This window comes from Heterodontus francisci, chromosome 22, assembly GCF_036365525.1.
Source record: "Heterodontus francisci isolate sHetFra1 chromosome 22, sHetFra1.hap1, whole genome shotgun sequence".
Lineage (NCBI taxonomy): Eukaryota > Metazoa > Chordata > Chondrichthyes > Heterodontiformes > Heterodontidae > Heterodontus > Heterodontus francisci.
The window spans coordinates 58,244,281-58,260,680 of NC_090392.1; the positions used below are offsets into that span (position 1 = coordinate 58,244,281).

The 16,400-nt window shown below is 43.8% G+C and overlaps 2 protein-coding genes across 10 annotated transcripts in view; one reads left to right on the plus strand and one right to left on the minus strand.

The window, feature by feature from the left end:
- Positions 1-3,274, minus strand: part of LOC137381379 (cystathionine beta-synthase-like protein) — a 64,502-nt gene extending 61,228 nt beyond the window's left edge. The window contains exon 1 of one of the 5 annotated variants that reach the window (XM_068053871.1): positions 3,207-3,274. The gene's annotated coding sequence lies outside the window, so the exon portion shown is untranslated. The other 4 variants (XM_068053875.1, XM_068053872.1, XM_068053873.1 and 1 more) reach the window with 4 other exon arrangements.
- The window catches only part of LOC137381380 (sialic acid-binding Ig-like lectin 13), a 213,867-nt gene extending 197,691 nt beyond the window's left edge, over positions 1-16,176 (plus strand). For 4 of the 5 annotated variants that reach the window (XM_068053879.1, XM_068053881.1, XM_068053878.1 and 1 more), the window contains one exon: positions 14,843-16,176. In XM_068053879.1, the coding sequence (XP_067909980.1) occupies positions 14,843-15,055 (213 nt within the window). In that variant the 3' untranslated portion in view covers positions 15,056-16,176. The remainder of the gene's footprint in view (positions 1-14,842) is intronic. The other variant, XR_010977165.1, reaches the window with a different exon arrangement.
- Positions 16,177-16,400: the final 224 nt, after the last annotated feature.

Here is a 16,400-nt window from a genome sequence, read left to right on the forward strand (position 1 = left end):
CGTCCTTTCTGTCGCTGTAATACTCTCCTTGATTAACAATGCCACACCCCCCCCTCTTTTACCATCTTCTCTGTTCTTACTGAAACATCTAAATCCCGGAATCTGCAACATCCATTCCTGCCCCTGCTCTACCCATGTCTCCGAAATGGCCACTACATCGAGATCCCAGGTACCAACCCATGCTGCAAGCTCACCCACCTTATTCCGGATGCTCCTGGCGTTGAAATAGACACACTTTAAACCAGGTTCTTGCTTGCCAGTGCCCTCTTGCGTCCTTGTAACCATATCCCTGACCTCACTACTCTCAACATCCTGTACACTGGCACTACAATTTAGGTTCCCATTCCCCTGCTGAATTAGTTTAAACCCCCCCGAAGAGCACGAGCAAACCTCCCCCCCAGGATATTGGTACCCCTCTGGTTCAGGTGAAGACCATCCTGTTTGTAGAGGTCCCACCTACCCCAGAAAGAGCCCCAATTATCCAGGAAACCAAAACCCTCCCTCCTGCCCCATCCCTGCAGCCACGTGTTCAACAACTCTCTCTCCCTATTCCTCGCTTCGCTATCACGTGGCACGGGCAACAACCCAGAGATAACAACTCTGTTTGTTCTCGCTCTAAGCTTCCACCCTAGCTCCCTCAATTTCTGTCTTAAATCCCCATCTCTCTTCCTACCTATGTCGTTGGTGCCTATGTGGACCACGACTTGGGGCTGCTCCCCCTCCCCATTAAGGATCCCAAAAACACGATCCGAGACATCACGAACCCTGGCACCTGGGAGGCAACATACCAACCGTGAGTCTCTCTCGTTCCCACAGAACCTCCTATCTGTTCCCCTAACTATGGAGTCCCCAATGACTAATGTTCTGCTCCTCTTCCCCCTTCCCTTCTGAGCAACAGGGACAGACTCTGTGCCAGAGACCTGTACCCCATTGCTTACCCCTGGTAAGTCGTCCCCCGCAACAGTATCCAAAACGGTATACCTGTTGTTGAGGGAAACGGCCACAGGGGATCCCTGCACTGCCTGCTGGTTCCCTCTCCTTCCCCTGACGGTAACCCATCTACCTACTTCTTTTACCTGAGGTGTGACTACCTCCCCATAACTCCTCTCAATAACCTCCTCCGCCTCCCGAATGATCCGAAGTTCATCCAGCTCCAGCTCCAGTTCCCTAACGCGGTTCTCGAGGAGCTGGAGTTGGGTGCACTTCCCACAGATGCAGTCAGCAGGGACACTCTTGGCGACCCTTACCTCCCACATTCTGCAGGAGGAACATGCAACTGCCTTAACCTCCATTCCCACTATTCCAAATTCCCAACAAATCTACTGAAAAACCAAAAAAAACAAAAAGTCAAAACTTGTTAGGTTAGCAATCCAACGGACAGAACTTCCTAAATAAAAAGCTTACCTTATCAACACACCAGAGTCCTTTTTTTAATGGTTAGAGGAGGAGGGTGGGTGGGAGACACTACACGTGTAGTGTCTCGGGTACAGCCACCACACAAATATATACCTTTTTCCTTACCCAGCAGTCCCCTGGTCCTCCGAAAACAAAAGGGAATTCACTTTTAAACTTACACTGAAATTGACTTCACAGCTGTAAGCCCGTTCACGCACCTCCGTTGCTATCCACGCTGCAGTCACCGAAACTAAAAGAAAGAGATTCTAAACCACACAAATATATACCTTTTTCCTTACCCAGCAGTCCCCTGGTCCTCCGAAAACAAAAGGGAATTCACTTTTAAACTTACACTGAAATTGACTTCACAGCTGTAAGCCCGTTCACGCACCTCCGTTGCTATCCACGCTGCAGTCACCGAAACTAAAATGCCATGATCTAATTGAATGCCGGAACAGGCTCGAGCGGATGAATAGCCTATTCCCCTTCCAGTATTCCTTTTCTTCCTCTTCCATACATATTCACCCTTCTCACAAAACAAAAGGTCCCAAGTTTGAGCCCTGGTGGTCGAAATTCGTCTTGGACGGTGGTGCAAAAAGGGAGGTATGAGATCAGCCTCCCATTATATGCAACACCTGCTATTCCTGTTTCATTGTAGTAATTAGAATTAAACATTCAGCAATTGATTTAATCGGTGGCCTATCTGATCCCACCCATTTTGTACCATTGCCCAAGATGAATGTCTATTTGCCCATAGTCTGGGTTAGCTCCTCTCAGCAAGGTAGTAGCTGGGATATTGCAACGGGTCGCAATGCCCCAACTCAACACAACCAGAGTAGTTTCATTCTGTGTCATAAATTATAATTCTAGTTAATTGTCAAAGAGGATCTTCTGTACTTACAGTTCCTACTTACACTAGTGAGGGCAGTGAAGAGGGAATAATATTCTTTGCATACTGATTAGCTGGATTCACACACATCAAACATAATAGTTTAGATTTTGCGGTACAAATAATGGTGAGGTTAATAATACTCACCATTATTTATATGGAAATCAGGCAGCAGCTTCCAATGACCACACATGTGCAGTTAAACATGGAAATCCAGAATTTCCTATCCAACAGTTTTGTGATAACAGATCTTGTTGAGACTCGTTATTGAAATACATTGAATGCGGTAAAGTCGCAGAGATAGGAACTGAATACACCAAAAAAGTTAGGTCTTGTCCATTCCAGTGTAAGGACCCTTTTAGATTATATGGTAAGTTTTTATTAATGCCAAACAACCTCTCTGGCACTGAAAATTAACTTTGACAGTAAGTTCCCATGTAAAATCACATGGAATCTCGGTGGACAAGTGCAAGGGTAATATTCACCACAGAGAAAAACCCTGCCCAATATCTTGAAGTAATGCATTGCCATGAGCCAACAGAGACTTTTTGTAGTTTTTGTCCTCACTATACACTTCCTACTTGTTTCATTGCCAAACATATAATTACAGTGGTTGAGTTTCTTCATTTACTCTGGCAGTTTGTCATATAATACCACATTCTTGTGTAATTAGATTAACAACCACCTACCAAAAGGACTCTAACAACTGCCAGTAAAGAAAATACCTTCCATTATATCCTGTATTTTTGAAGCCTGTTTGGATACCTACTTAGCAATGCTCGCAGTTATTTATGTGGAGATCTGACAGCAACTTCCAACACGGACTTTAACGAACAGCAGTGGAGAGGAGCAGACCTGTGGAAAGAACACAGAGTGGGGAGCCGATAAATACAGCCCAAGGATCGCAACCTACAGCACTTACCTTCCAGGAGAGCAGCGGAGTGGAGTCCAGGCGCAGCGAAGTTTGAAAACAAAGTGAACAGTGACATCCCAGGAAAGCTGCAAAGTGATTGGTTGGTGAGTAACTACTGTAAGGGAGTATCAGTAAATAGCTGGGTTAGTACACTACTGTTAGGGTACGTGTGTAAATAGCTGGGTTATAGCAGCTCAACAACTGGCAGACTAATAAAGAGTAAAAAATTAAGTATTAATAAAAAGGAACAAGTGAGTAGCTGGTGAGTTTTTTTTAGTAAGTTTTATTTTAACTCGTGAACTGTATTGCTTTTTAGTCGGATTTATCAGTACTAGTAAGGTTTTATTAATAATTCTAAGGTGTTGTAGTATTGGTAAGGCTTTTTTTTTTAAGCAGTGGCAAATGGTCAACTAATAAATAAAGGAATGGCAGGGGTGCTTCAACATCGAGAGTGCGCCACCTGTGCTATGTGGGAGCTCCAGGATGCTTTCCCTATCCTAGAGAATCATTTGTGCAGGAAGTGTTGTCAATTGCAGCAGCTAGAGCTCCGGGCTTTGGAACTTGAGCGGCAGCTGGCGACACTGTGGTGCATTTGTGAGGATCAGAGCTACATGGAAAGCACGTTTATAGATGTGGTCACCACACAGCTTCAGAGCACGCACAGAGAGAGGGAATGGGTGACTGCCAGGCAGTCAAAAAGAATCAGGCAGGTAGTGCAGGAGACCCCTGAGTGCACCTCACTCAACAACTGGCATTCATTTCTGAATACTGAGGAAAGTGATGCTTCACCTGGGGATTGTAGCCAGAGCCAAGTCCATAGCACCACAGATGGCTCAGCAGCACAGTGGGATACAGGGAAGACTGGAAGAGCTATTGTGATCGGTGATTCAATAATCAGGGGAACAGACAGGCATTTTTGTGGCCACAGACATGAATCCAGGAGTGCCAGGGTCAAGAAAGGCACTGAGCAGCTGCACAGCATCCTGAAGGGGGAGAGTGAACAGCCAGCAGTCATGGTCCACATCGGAAACAACGCCATAGATAGAAAGAGGGATGTGGTTCTGCAGTCGGAAATTAGGGAGCTAGGTAAGAAATTAGCAAGTAGGCCCTCAAAAGTAGTCATCTCCGGATTACTCCCGGTGCCACGCGCAAGTGAGTATAGAAATAGAAGGACAAGATAGATGAATGCATGGTTGGAAACATGATGCAGGAGGGAGGGCTTTAGATTCCTGGGACATTGGGACCAGCTTTGGGGGAGATGGGACCTGTACAGGCTGGACGGGTTGCACCTGAACAGAGCCAGGACTGAGTTCCTTGCAGGACATTTTGCTAATGCTGTTGGGGAGGGTTTAAACTAGTTTGGCAGGGGGATGGAGACCTGAGGGTAGACTCAGTTGGGAGAAAATCAGAAATTAAAATGGAAGGCAGAAAATTAATCGATGAGTCTGGAAGACAGAGGAAACAAAGGTTAGAAAGTTTTTTTAAAAAGAGTTTGGCAGTGCTCAAGGGTGTCTATTTCAATGCAAGGAGTATAGCAAATAAAGCAGATGAGCTGAGGGCACAGATAGACACGTGGCAGTATGATATCATATCTATTACAGAAACATGGCTTAAGGAGGAACAGGAATGACAGCTCAACGTTCCTGGTTACAGCGTTTTTAGACGTGATAGGGCGAGGGATAAAAAAAGGAGGGGGAGTGGGAATTTTGGTCAAGAAAACTATCACAGCTGTGAGGAGGGATGATATGTTGGAAGGTTCATCAAATGAGGCCATAAGGATTGAGCTAAGGAACAAAAAAGGGGCAATCACACTGCTGGAAGTGTACTATAAACCCCCCCCCCCCCCCACCCCCACCCCCCCAACAGTCAGGGGGAGACAGAGAGCAGATATGTAGGCAAATCTCAGAAGTGCAAGAACAATAGGGCAGTAATATTAGGGGATTTTAACTACCCCAATATTAACTGGGAATGTTTTAGTGTGAAAGGAATTGAGGGAGCAGAATTCTTGAGGTGCATTCGCATTCAGGAGAACCTTTTTGGCCAGTATGTAACAAGTCCAACAAGAGAGGGCACAGCTTTAGACTTAGTTTCAGGAAATGAAAATGGGCAGGTGGAAGGACTGGCAGTGGAGAGCATTTTGGTGGTAGTGATCATAATTCAGTCAGTTTTAACATAATTATGGAAAAGGACAGAGGTAGAACAGGATTTAGAATTCTCAATTGGGGCAAAGCCAATTTTACTAAACTGAGAAGTGATTGAGAGAAAGTGAACTGAAAAGAGCTACTTGAAGGTAAACCAGTGCCAGAGCAGTGGGAGGCATTCAAAGGGGAGATTCAAGGGGTTCAGAGTAAATACGTTCCCACAAAGAAAAAAGGTGAGGCAGCCAAATCTACAGCCCCATGATGTCAAGGAGCCTGCAGGGTAAAATACCGAGAACTCAATACTACAGAAAGCCAAGAGGAGTACAGAAAGTGGAGGGATGAAATCAAAAAGGAAATTAGAAAAGCAAACAGAAGTCATGAAAGAATATTGGCAAGCAAAGTCAAGGTGAATCCAAAGACGTTTTATCAATACATAAAGAGTAAAAGGATAACTAAGGAGAGAATGGAGCCCATAAAAGACCAAAAAGGTAACCTATGTGTAAGGGTGGAAGATGTTTAAATACTTTGCACCTGTCTTCACAAAAGAGGGGGACGATGCAGATATTGTAGTTAAGGAAGAGGGGTGTGAAGTATTGGATGTGATAAACATAGGGAGAGAGGAAGCATTAATGGGATTAGTATCCTTGAAAGTTGATAAATCACTAGGGTCGGATGAAATGTACCCTCAGCTGTTAAAAGAAGCAAGAGAGGAAATAGCAGAAGGTTAGACCATCATTTTTCAGTCCTCACTGGATACAGGTGTGGTGCCAGAGGATTGGAGAAGTGCTAATGTTGTACCTCTGTTTAACAAGGGAGCAGGGGATAGACTGAATAATTACAGGCCAGTCCGTCTAACCTCAGTAATGGGAAAATTACTGGAATCTATTCTGAGAGACAGGATAAACTGTCACTTAGAAAGGCACATGTTAATCAAGGATACTCGGCATGGATTTGTTAAGGGAAGATCTTGTTTGACCAACTTAATCAAATTTTTTGAAGAACAAGGAAGATAGATGAGGGTAGTGAAGTTGATAAGGTCCACATAGATTTTAACAAGGTTTTTGACAAGGTCCCACATGGCAGACTAGTTAAAAAAAATTAAATCCCGTGGGATCCATGGGAAATACAGCATGGTGGATACAAAATTGGCTCAGTGGCAGGAAACAAAGGATAATTGTTGATGGGTGCTTTTGCAACTGGAGGGCTGTTTCCAGTGGCACTCTGCAGGGCTCAGTACTGGGTCCCCTGCTTTTTGTGACATATATTAACAATTTGGACATAAATGTAGGGGCCTTGATCAAGAAGTTTGCAGACGACACAAAAATTGACCACGTGGTAGATAGCGAGGTGGATAGCTGTAGGCTGCAGGAAGATATTGATGGTCTGGTCAGATGGCAGAAAAGTGGCAAATGGAATTCAACCTGGAGAAGCGTGAGGTGATGAATTCGGGGAGGTCAAACAAGGCAAAGGAATACACGGATGAGAAATTTCCCATTGGCTTCTTCAGACCGGCTTTTTAAAAAAATCACTAGTGTCAGTTCCACCAGCTGACACGTCCTGACAACAGAAACAGCGCTTCTGAATTTTGGACAGATTCGGTGTTTTCCCACAGGTTCTGATTTTTTTCCCAAAAGACCTCCGGAAAATCCTGAACCTGTCTGACGTTCAGAAACTGCTGTTCCCGAGAGGGGGGGAGGGGGGGTGGCGTGGAAGAGAGGGGGGGGCGGAAGACGGAGGGGGGGGGGGGCGGAAGACGGAGGGGGGGGGGCGGAAGACGGAGGGGGGGGGGCGGAAGCCGGAGGGGGGGGGGGCGGAAGCCGGAGGGGGGGGGGGGGCGGAAGACCGAGGGGATGGTGGAGGGGGGGGGATGGTGGAGGCGGGGGGATGGTGGAGGCGGGGGGATGGTGGAGGGGGGGGGATGGTGGAGGGGGGGGGATGGTGGAGGGGGGGGATGGTGGAGAGGGGGATGTAGAGAGGAACAGAGAGGAGATCGGGATTGACACAAAGTGGGAGAGAGCGAGTGAGAGGGAAAGAGATCTATCTGATTCTCTGCATCGCTACATCAAGTGTGAGGGCAGACACTGACTACATGTGTTAGGTAAAACAATGCCAGGTATCTCACTAAGTAGGGAGAGATGCATGTTAATTCAGACTGTGTTTTGATGGCATTAGTTTGGCTATGCACTTTATATATAGTGTAATTGCCCCCATGTCCATGCCTGAGTCAATAATTTTGTCAAATGTCCATGGTGCAACTATCCCTGCTTCTAAGTCAATAAGCTGTGTTCAAGCCTCATTCCAGAGACCTGAGCATGCAAGGTAGGATGATATTTCAGTGCAGCATTGCACTGTTGGTGATGCCGTCTTTTGGATGAGGTATTGACGTGTCCCTCGGGTTGTTGGAAATTAGCAATATGCCTAGTATATAAAAATCAGCTTGAAATAGGTAAATGAATAGATTAGGGCTGTAAGTTTTGTTTTTCTGGAAACTGCTTAAGGTTTTGATTCTCTCAAAACAGATTCGTGATGTGATTATTTCTAGCTGATGACCCCTGTACCTAGTTTGGAATGGGGCCATGGTCAGATGAGGCCTAGTGGGAGAGCAACTTGAGAGATACTTAAAATGAACAACAATTCTGCAAAGCTGTGTTAGGCTCTCCATTTAACCTTGCTTAACTAAGGTGCTTGCTGAAATATATAAGTTTATTCGTGTGTGGAAGTTGAATAGAAGTTACTTCAGTGAACAACACTATGGTTCAAAAGATTGATATTAAAAATGAAACTGGATGGAATGACCATTTCTGAACAGCTTGGTTAACAGGCTTTATGTACAGCTTTAGATATAAATAAGTGAAAGTGGAACAGATACAAATAATGAAACTTCTGCAAGTTAGCTTTAAAGGCCAGAGGTGGAATGTTTCTTGGGAGGATAGAACTGGCCATGGTGAACAGCTTGAATTGAGATAAGGAAAGGATGATGTAAAGCCTAGGCCTAATTGATCAAGAACAGAAGGTGCGTGTGAAGACTCAAGCAGCTAATGGCAGGTGAATGACGTTTAAGGCAGGTTTTTCTACCCAAGGTTTAGACCAAGAGCTCGATGTTTCATAATAACAATGCCATGGCATATTTTATGTCCACCCTGTACTAATTTAAATCTTTTAGTCAGGATAGACTGCAAGCAATATGGTGGGTATGTTGAGTTTTATCAGAGTTTAAGATGGAATATAACATACTAGTTATATAGAAAGAACATACAATCATAACAAGTAGTGAGTACTGGTCCAGATCAGGCAGGACAGCTGGCATGCATGAACAGCTCTCTTTTTTTTTTCTTGATGCTTCTTATCTTCACGTCTTCATGACTTCTCAAACTACCCAAGAGTGTTGGCACGAACCTGCCCTTAGAAGTTTCTCTTCACTGCCTACAGCACTGAGGATTTCCAAAGTCTCTTACTTTATATTCTTTTTCAGGATTATTAACAGACCTTCTGGCCCTATAAAGATTTACTTTATTGAGAGCTGTTCATGCATGCCAGCTGTCCTGCCTGATCTGGACCAGTACTCACTTCTTCTTTGGGCCTCCTTATCTCGAGAGACAATGGATATGCGCCTGGAGGTGGTCAGTGGTTTGTGAAGCAGCACCTGGAGTGGCTATAAAGGCCAATTCTGGAGTGACAGGCTCTTCCACAGGTGCTGCAGAGAAATTTGTTTGTCGGGGCTGTTGCACAGTTGGCTCTCCCCTTGCGCCTCTGTCTTTTTTCCTGCCAACTACTAAGTCTCTTCGACTCGCCACAATTTAGCCCTGTCTTTATGGCTGCCCGCCAGCTCTGGCGAATGCTGGCAACTGACTCCCACGACTTGTGATCAATGTCACACGATTTCATGTCGCGTTTGCAGACGTCTTTATAGCGGAGACATGGACGGCCGATGGGTCTGATACCAGTGGCGAGCTCGCTGTCCAATGTGTCTTTGGGGATCCTGCCATCTTCCATGCGGCTCACATGGCCAAGCCATCTCAAGCGCCACTGACTCAGTAGTGTGTATAAGCTGGGGGTGTTGGCTGCTTCAAGGACTTCTGTGTTGGAGATATAGTCCTGCCACCTGATGCCAAGTATTCTCCGAAGGCAGCGAAGATGGAATGAATTGAGACGTCGCTCTTGGCTGGCATACGTTGTCCAGGCCTCGCTGCCGTAGAGCAAGGTACTGAGGACACTGGCCTGATACACTCGGACTTTTGTGTTCCGTGTCAGTGCGCCATTTTCCCACACTCTCTTGGCCAGTCTGGACATAGCAGTGGAAGCCTTACCCATGCGCTTGTTGATTTCTGCATCTAGAGACAGGTTACTGGTGATAGTTGAGCCTAGGTAGGTGAACTCTTGAACCACTTCCAGAGCGTGGTCGCCAATATTGATGGATGGAGCATTTCTGACGTCCTGCCCCATGATGTTCGTTTTCTTGAGGCTGATGGTTAGGCCAAATTCATTGCAGGCAGAAGCAAACCTGTCGATGAGACTCTGCAGGCACTCTTCAGTGTGAGATGTTAAAGCAGCATCGTCAGCAAAGAGGAGTTCTCTGATGAGGACTTTCCGTACTTTGGACTTCGCTCTTAGACGGGCAAGGTTGAACAACCTGCCCCCTGATCTTGTGTGGAGGAAAATTCCTTCTTCAGAGGATTTGAACGCATGTGAAAGCAGCAGGGAGAAGAAAATCCCAAAAAGTGTGGGTGCGAGAACACAGCCCTGTTTCACACCACTCAGGATAGGAAAGGGCTCTGATGAGGAGCCACCATGTTGAATTGTGCCTTTCATATTGTCATGGAATGAGGTGATGAGGTGTTATGATTGTATGTTCTTTCTATATAACTAGTATGTTATATTCCATCTTAAACTCTGATAAAACTCAACATACCCACCATATTGCTTGCAGTCTATCCTGACTAAAAGATTTAAATTAGTACAGGGTGGGCATAAAATATGCCATGGCATCGTTTGAAGAAGAGCTGGTGAGTTCTCCCCAGTGTTTTGGCTAATATTTATACCTCAAGCAACATCACTAACACATATAATCTGGTCGCTATCTCATTGCAGTTTAGAACCATAGAATAATTATGGCACAGAAGGAGGCCATTCAGCCGGTCATGTCCATGCCGGCCAAAAAAACTAGCGACCCAATCTAATCCCACTTTCCAGCACATGGTCCATAGCTTTGCCAGTTTCGGCACTTCAGGTGCATGTCCAGGTACCTTTTAAAAGAATTGAGGGTTTCTGCCTCCTCCACCATTCCCGTCAGTGAATTCCAGACACCCACCACCCTCTGGGTGAAAAAGGTTTTCCTCATGTCCCCTCTAATCCTTCTACCAATCACCTTAAATCTGTGCCCCCTGGTAATTGACCTCTCTGTTAGAGGAAACAGGTCCTTCCTATGTACTCTATCAAGGCCCCTCATAATTTTGTACACCTTGTGGGACCTGTGTGCAAATTGGTTGCCACATTTCTTACATTACAACAGTGAATCTTCTTCAAAAGTAATTAAGTGGCTGCAAAGTACTCAGGTGTGTCCTGAGGTTGTGAAAGGTGCTATGTAAATACAAGTTTGTTCTTTTTTTTTGTCTTTTATCCAAAAGATATTGGTGTAGATTATTTTGGCAAGATTATGAACAAGAATGTCTTGTCATACTAACAGCTCAGTTGGTAGGGTGACTATCTCTAAGAGAGAAGACCATGGCCTCAAATTCCATTCCAGGATTTGAGTACATAATTTAGGATGACACTAAGGGACAGCTGCCTTGTCCAAGTGGTCGTTCTTCTGATGATCTGCATATCCTTCTACTCCTTTCTTCCTCATGTAATCATCTAATTTCCCCTTAAATGCATCAATGCTATTCACCGCGGTTACTCCACGTGGTAAAGGTTCCACATTCTAAAAACTCAAGTTTCAAAAATTACTTGAATTACTAACTATGGCTTTCAGGCAAGGGAAAGTAACTGACAGCTCATTCATAATTAGTTCTGTGTCCTACCTAGTTACCTCTCAATCTAAATTCCAAGAACTAAGGACTTGAACTTTCTGGCTTTTCATCTCAACTATTGTATGTGGTAGCAAGTTCCACATTCTAACCAGACTCGAAATAAAGAACTTTCTCCTGAGTTCTTTATTGTACTTATTAGTAAAGGTTATCTAAGATCTTGATTTGTACAAAACCATTTCTATGTTAAACTATATCATAACATTAACCTTAATTCACACATGTGAAGTGCTAACACCTATTGAATGAATAGAGTTTTGGAATACTTCATAAAAGGCTATCTCCCCAGCGTCTTCAATCTTTTCAGGAAAAGAAAGTCTTGCATTTATATAGCGACTTTTGTGAACACGGGATGTTTCAATGTGTTTTACAGCCAACGAATTGCTTTTGAAGTGTCACCACTGTTATGTAGGAAATAGGGCAGCCAATTTGTGCACAGGAAGTTCCTATGATAAGCAAGGTGATAATGACCAGATAATCTGCGATGGGATAAATATTGGCCAGGGCACTGGGGGGAGCTCCCCTGCTCTACTTTGAAATAGTGCCATGAGATCCTTTATATCTACTTGAGGGCAGGACCCAACCTTATACTTTTTTAGACAAATGAGAAAAAAGAAAATAATTGCAAATGCTAAAATTCTGAAATAAAAACAGAAAATAGTGAAAGTACATTGCAAGTGATCAGCATGTCAACGAGAAAATAGTTCAATGTTTTGGATACAATCTGTTGTGTCCCTTCATCAGAACTGTGACAAAGAATCTCTGCCTGAAATTCTTTCACAGTTTTACATTAATTAAAGTTTTAAAAAAGTAGCTGAGAGGGCACTTTCTTGTTGAAACATCTTCAGTTGCTTACCTTTTACGACAGCCGGGTGCTCCTCTGAATTTGGAAGGCCTCTGATTGTCTCTCCAGCTTTGAGAGCCTGACAGATGCCCCAGGCAGGATTTTTGGATCCTGCCGAGTTTGGGAATGGAGGTGGACAAAGGCCCAAAAATATTGCAGTTTCCCGACCCCATTCCCAGCGTTGGTCATTTTGCCAGAGGTGGGTTTGGGGCCAGCAGGGCTGCCCGCCCCCACGAGGTAGGCAATCAATTAGGCTCACTAATAGCCTTGTTAGTTTAGGAGGCTGACTGGGATTTTCCAGTCGGCCACCAGCTCCTAATGCGGTGTGGGGACAGATCAACTGCCTGGATATAGGCATCCACCAGCAAGCCAGGGTGCCAGCAATCCAGGCAGGCCTGCAGGGCCTCCGTGCCTGCCTGCCTGGGTGGGGGTACAGCCAAAGGCCACTCTGTGGGGCTCCCCCTCATCCTCCTCACAGTGGTGGCCTAGCTGCTTTCAGTTGCTTACCTTTTACAATAGCCGGGCGCTCCTCTGAATCTGGAAGGCCTGATTGTCTCTCCAGCTTTGAGAGCCTGCCCACCATCCTTACTTGGACAAGGTAGCTGTCACCATGCCAATTAAGGGCCCTGCTCAAAATTCCAACGTGCCTGTTTCCCCCTCGAGGACCAGTTCAGGACCCCAAAACAGTCCCAGCTCCTGTTTCCTGCCCCCAAAGTGAAAATTCAGCCTCCTTGTGCATTTCTACATTGTCTGTTGATGTTCTATTTTTAACCTGTTTTCTCATCCCAAATCCAGATCTCAGTACTCTTTTCGGAATGACCAATATAACTTAAAGAATGCGAAGACCAGCGCTTCCTCAGGAAGTAAAAGGCTCCAAAAACCAAGATAAAAGCAAAGTACTGCAGATGTAGGAAATCTGAAATAAAAACAAAGTGCTGGAAATACTCAGCAGGTCTAGCAGCATCTGTGCAGAGAGAAACAGAGTTAACCTTTCATCAGAACTGGAAAAAGTTAGAAATGTAATAGGTTTTGAGCAACTGAAAGGGGGGAGGGGGGTAGGAAAACAAAAAGGGAAGGTGTGTGATAGGGCGGAAGGCCAGAAAGATTAAATGACAGATGTCACGAAATAAAAGGCAAAGGGAGTGCTAATACCTGCCCTTTTACCTCCTCTCTCCTCAATGTTCAAGGGCTCAAATACTCTTTTCAGGTGAAGCATTGATTTAACTTGCACTTCTTTCATTTTAGTATACTGTATTCACTGCACACAATGCGGTCGCCTCTACATCGGGGAGACCAAACACAGATTGGGGAATATGTCCACAAACATGACCCCGAGCTTCCCGTTGCTTGCCATTTCAATTCACCACGCTGCTGTCATGCCCACATTTCTGTCCTTGGCCTGCTGCGGTGTTCCAGTGAACCTTAACACAAGCTCAAGGCAGAGCACCTTGTCTTCCAATTAGGCAATTTACAGTCTTCTGGACTCGACATTGGGTTCAACAATTTCAAAGCATAGGTGCCTTTTTTTAAAAATTTTATTTTACTTTTTAGTCATGTGCCCGTCTCAAACTTGTTTTTCATATTTTTGCTTTTGGACAGAGCTATTCATTATTCTGTCATTAACACTCTCGCTGGACTCGTGCTTTGTCTTTTACTACCACTATTAGCACTTCCTTTACTTTTTATTCTGTGACATCTCTGCCTGTTTATCTCTCCTGCCCTCCGCCCTATCACACACCTTCCCTTTTGTTCTACTTCCCCCTCCTCTCTCCCCCTTTCATTTGCTCAAAGCCCATTACATTTCTAACCTTTGCCAGTTCCTATGAAAGGTCATAGACCTGAAACGTTAACTCTGTTTCTCTTTCCACAGATGCTGCCAGACCTGCTGAGTATTTGCAACATTTGGTTTTTAATTCAAAAACCAAGAACTCATTTGAATGCACACAAATCTGGAATTTAGAAAGAACACTTAATCCCAGGAAATCAATCATAAGTATGAAATTATGGTAGGTGAGAAAGGGAAGGCTACTTGGAAAAGTTGATTGTAGTTCCAGGCGTACCAGAATATTTTACATTGCATTTTCTTTTGTAACCATATAACACATATGTTTTCCTGGAGACCTGGTAAATTAAATAGTGTGAAATTCCTGTAATCCTATTCTCAGAGGTGTCACTTGTGTCAATCTAAATATACCAAGTAGGTGGATGACTTCTATCTGTTCCTTTCTGGATTTTCAAATTTGTAGGTTCTAGAAACAATAGTAGAAAATAGCCAATATGGAATCGTGGGTAGATGAAGTGAACCTAAATTAATACTTTCTGTACTCAGCATGTATTTCTGTTGACACAGGAAGAGATATCCTTGAGCAGTTTGAACTGAGTGAGATAAGATAGAAAGCAGAATTCTCGGTAGCTATGACAGTTTATGGTTAACCACAATACAAACAAAAGTAAGAATCAATAATGGAACACATTAGCTCGAGTCTAAAACCTAAAGGGCTGAGAAAGGGGAGGCCAGAATGAACTGGGCACAGTGAACCATTTAAAATAATGTGTAGAAATTAGAAATAAAGCAAACAACGGCAACAACTTCTATTTATATAGTGCCTTTAACACAATAAAATATCTTCACAGGAACATTATTATGGAAAATATGACACCGAGCCACTTGGCCCAGATTTTGCAGACCCAATAGCAGAGAAATCTGAGACGTTTATCAATATTGAGAGGCGGAACAGCATCACAACTTTCAGCGATCGCACTTGCACCAAAAAGCAGAAGTTGCGGTACATCTCAATGGGCTGCGGAGAAGCATACGATGATGGTCCCAACCAGGCTACTTTATAAAGCAGCAGGGACTTGTAAATTGACAATTTGGGATTATTGCCCACAAGTTGCACTGACTTTCACAGACTTATTTACAGCTGGTATCAGCAGGCACAGAGCCTGTTTGGAAGCACATCCACATCTGTAAACACCATTGAAAGGAATATAACACTTATACTTCACTTTTACTTGACACCTTTGCTCAATTCCCATGTCAAAGCCATAGAATTTTAGCTGTTCCTACAATATGTGCCGCTTTACAAATGTAAATGCAAGATTTTTAAAAATCCTTCCAAACAAAATAGAAATGAGCAATGTTTGGGTATGAGAGGGGGAGACTGGAGAATCAGTAATGTTTGGGAGTGCGAGACATGAAGAATATGGAATTATTGGCAATCTTTCGTATGAGAGATACTGCCTTTAGCTCCGGAACAATCCCGATTGTTGGGTTTAGTTGTATTTGTAGCATTATAGAGCATTCTAGATAAAGTCTTAGACTCCGGTAAAGGTTAACTAACAACTCTTAATATTTATAGTTACCATATGCAGTCTCTGCAAGCCACCTAAGCTAGCATCCTTTGTGCTGCTATACCTTCTCCTCAAGCTGATTTCATGTGACTGTTATATCATCGCTGGTACAGTGGGAGGGATCTCTCTCACTGTCTTCGGTATTAACCCTTTACAACCCTATACTACATCCACAACCTTGAACTTCCATGGAAAAATGCAACATTTATGAATCAGTATTGAAAATGCCAGAGCCATTTTGATTGATGACAATTTACTTCCTTGCTTCTCTGGAAAGCTGTCAGAAGAATTGCTGACTGGAATGCAAAGCGCTCGACCTCATTGCAGATGTATTTATTGGAATTTCAAAGTTCTAGTTTATTGTGGTTTCTCAGGATCCAAATACTTGAAACATTTGAAAATACTTGGGTGCAACTGAGAACCAATTAGGAAATTACCACAATGTAAGTAAGTTATAAGTAAAATTTCCAAACAACTTGCCTATTGCTTGGTATCAATTCTGTTTGACTTTTTTTTGAAGTTATGGTTGTCCCATTTCAATTGAATCTGCTCTAGTCTGACTGCTGTAATTTGTTGAGAGTTTTGCTTTAAAGCAGTTATTAATAAACTGTTCAATGTGCCATTTGTCTCATCTATTTTCACATTGAGGTGTTAAAGTAAATTTGCGGAAATGGTTCGTTGAAAATTAAATTTCTTTTTAGAACCACTAACAAATCTCCCATTGCTGGTGCCATACCATAATTAATTTGCACTTTTTTTTAATGTATTGTAATGGATTCAGTTCCCTTCCTCCTTACAATGATTCTTGGACCCTGGAATTACAAAAATACATGTGACA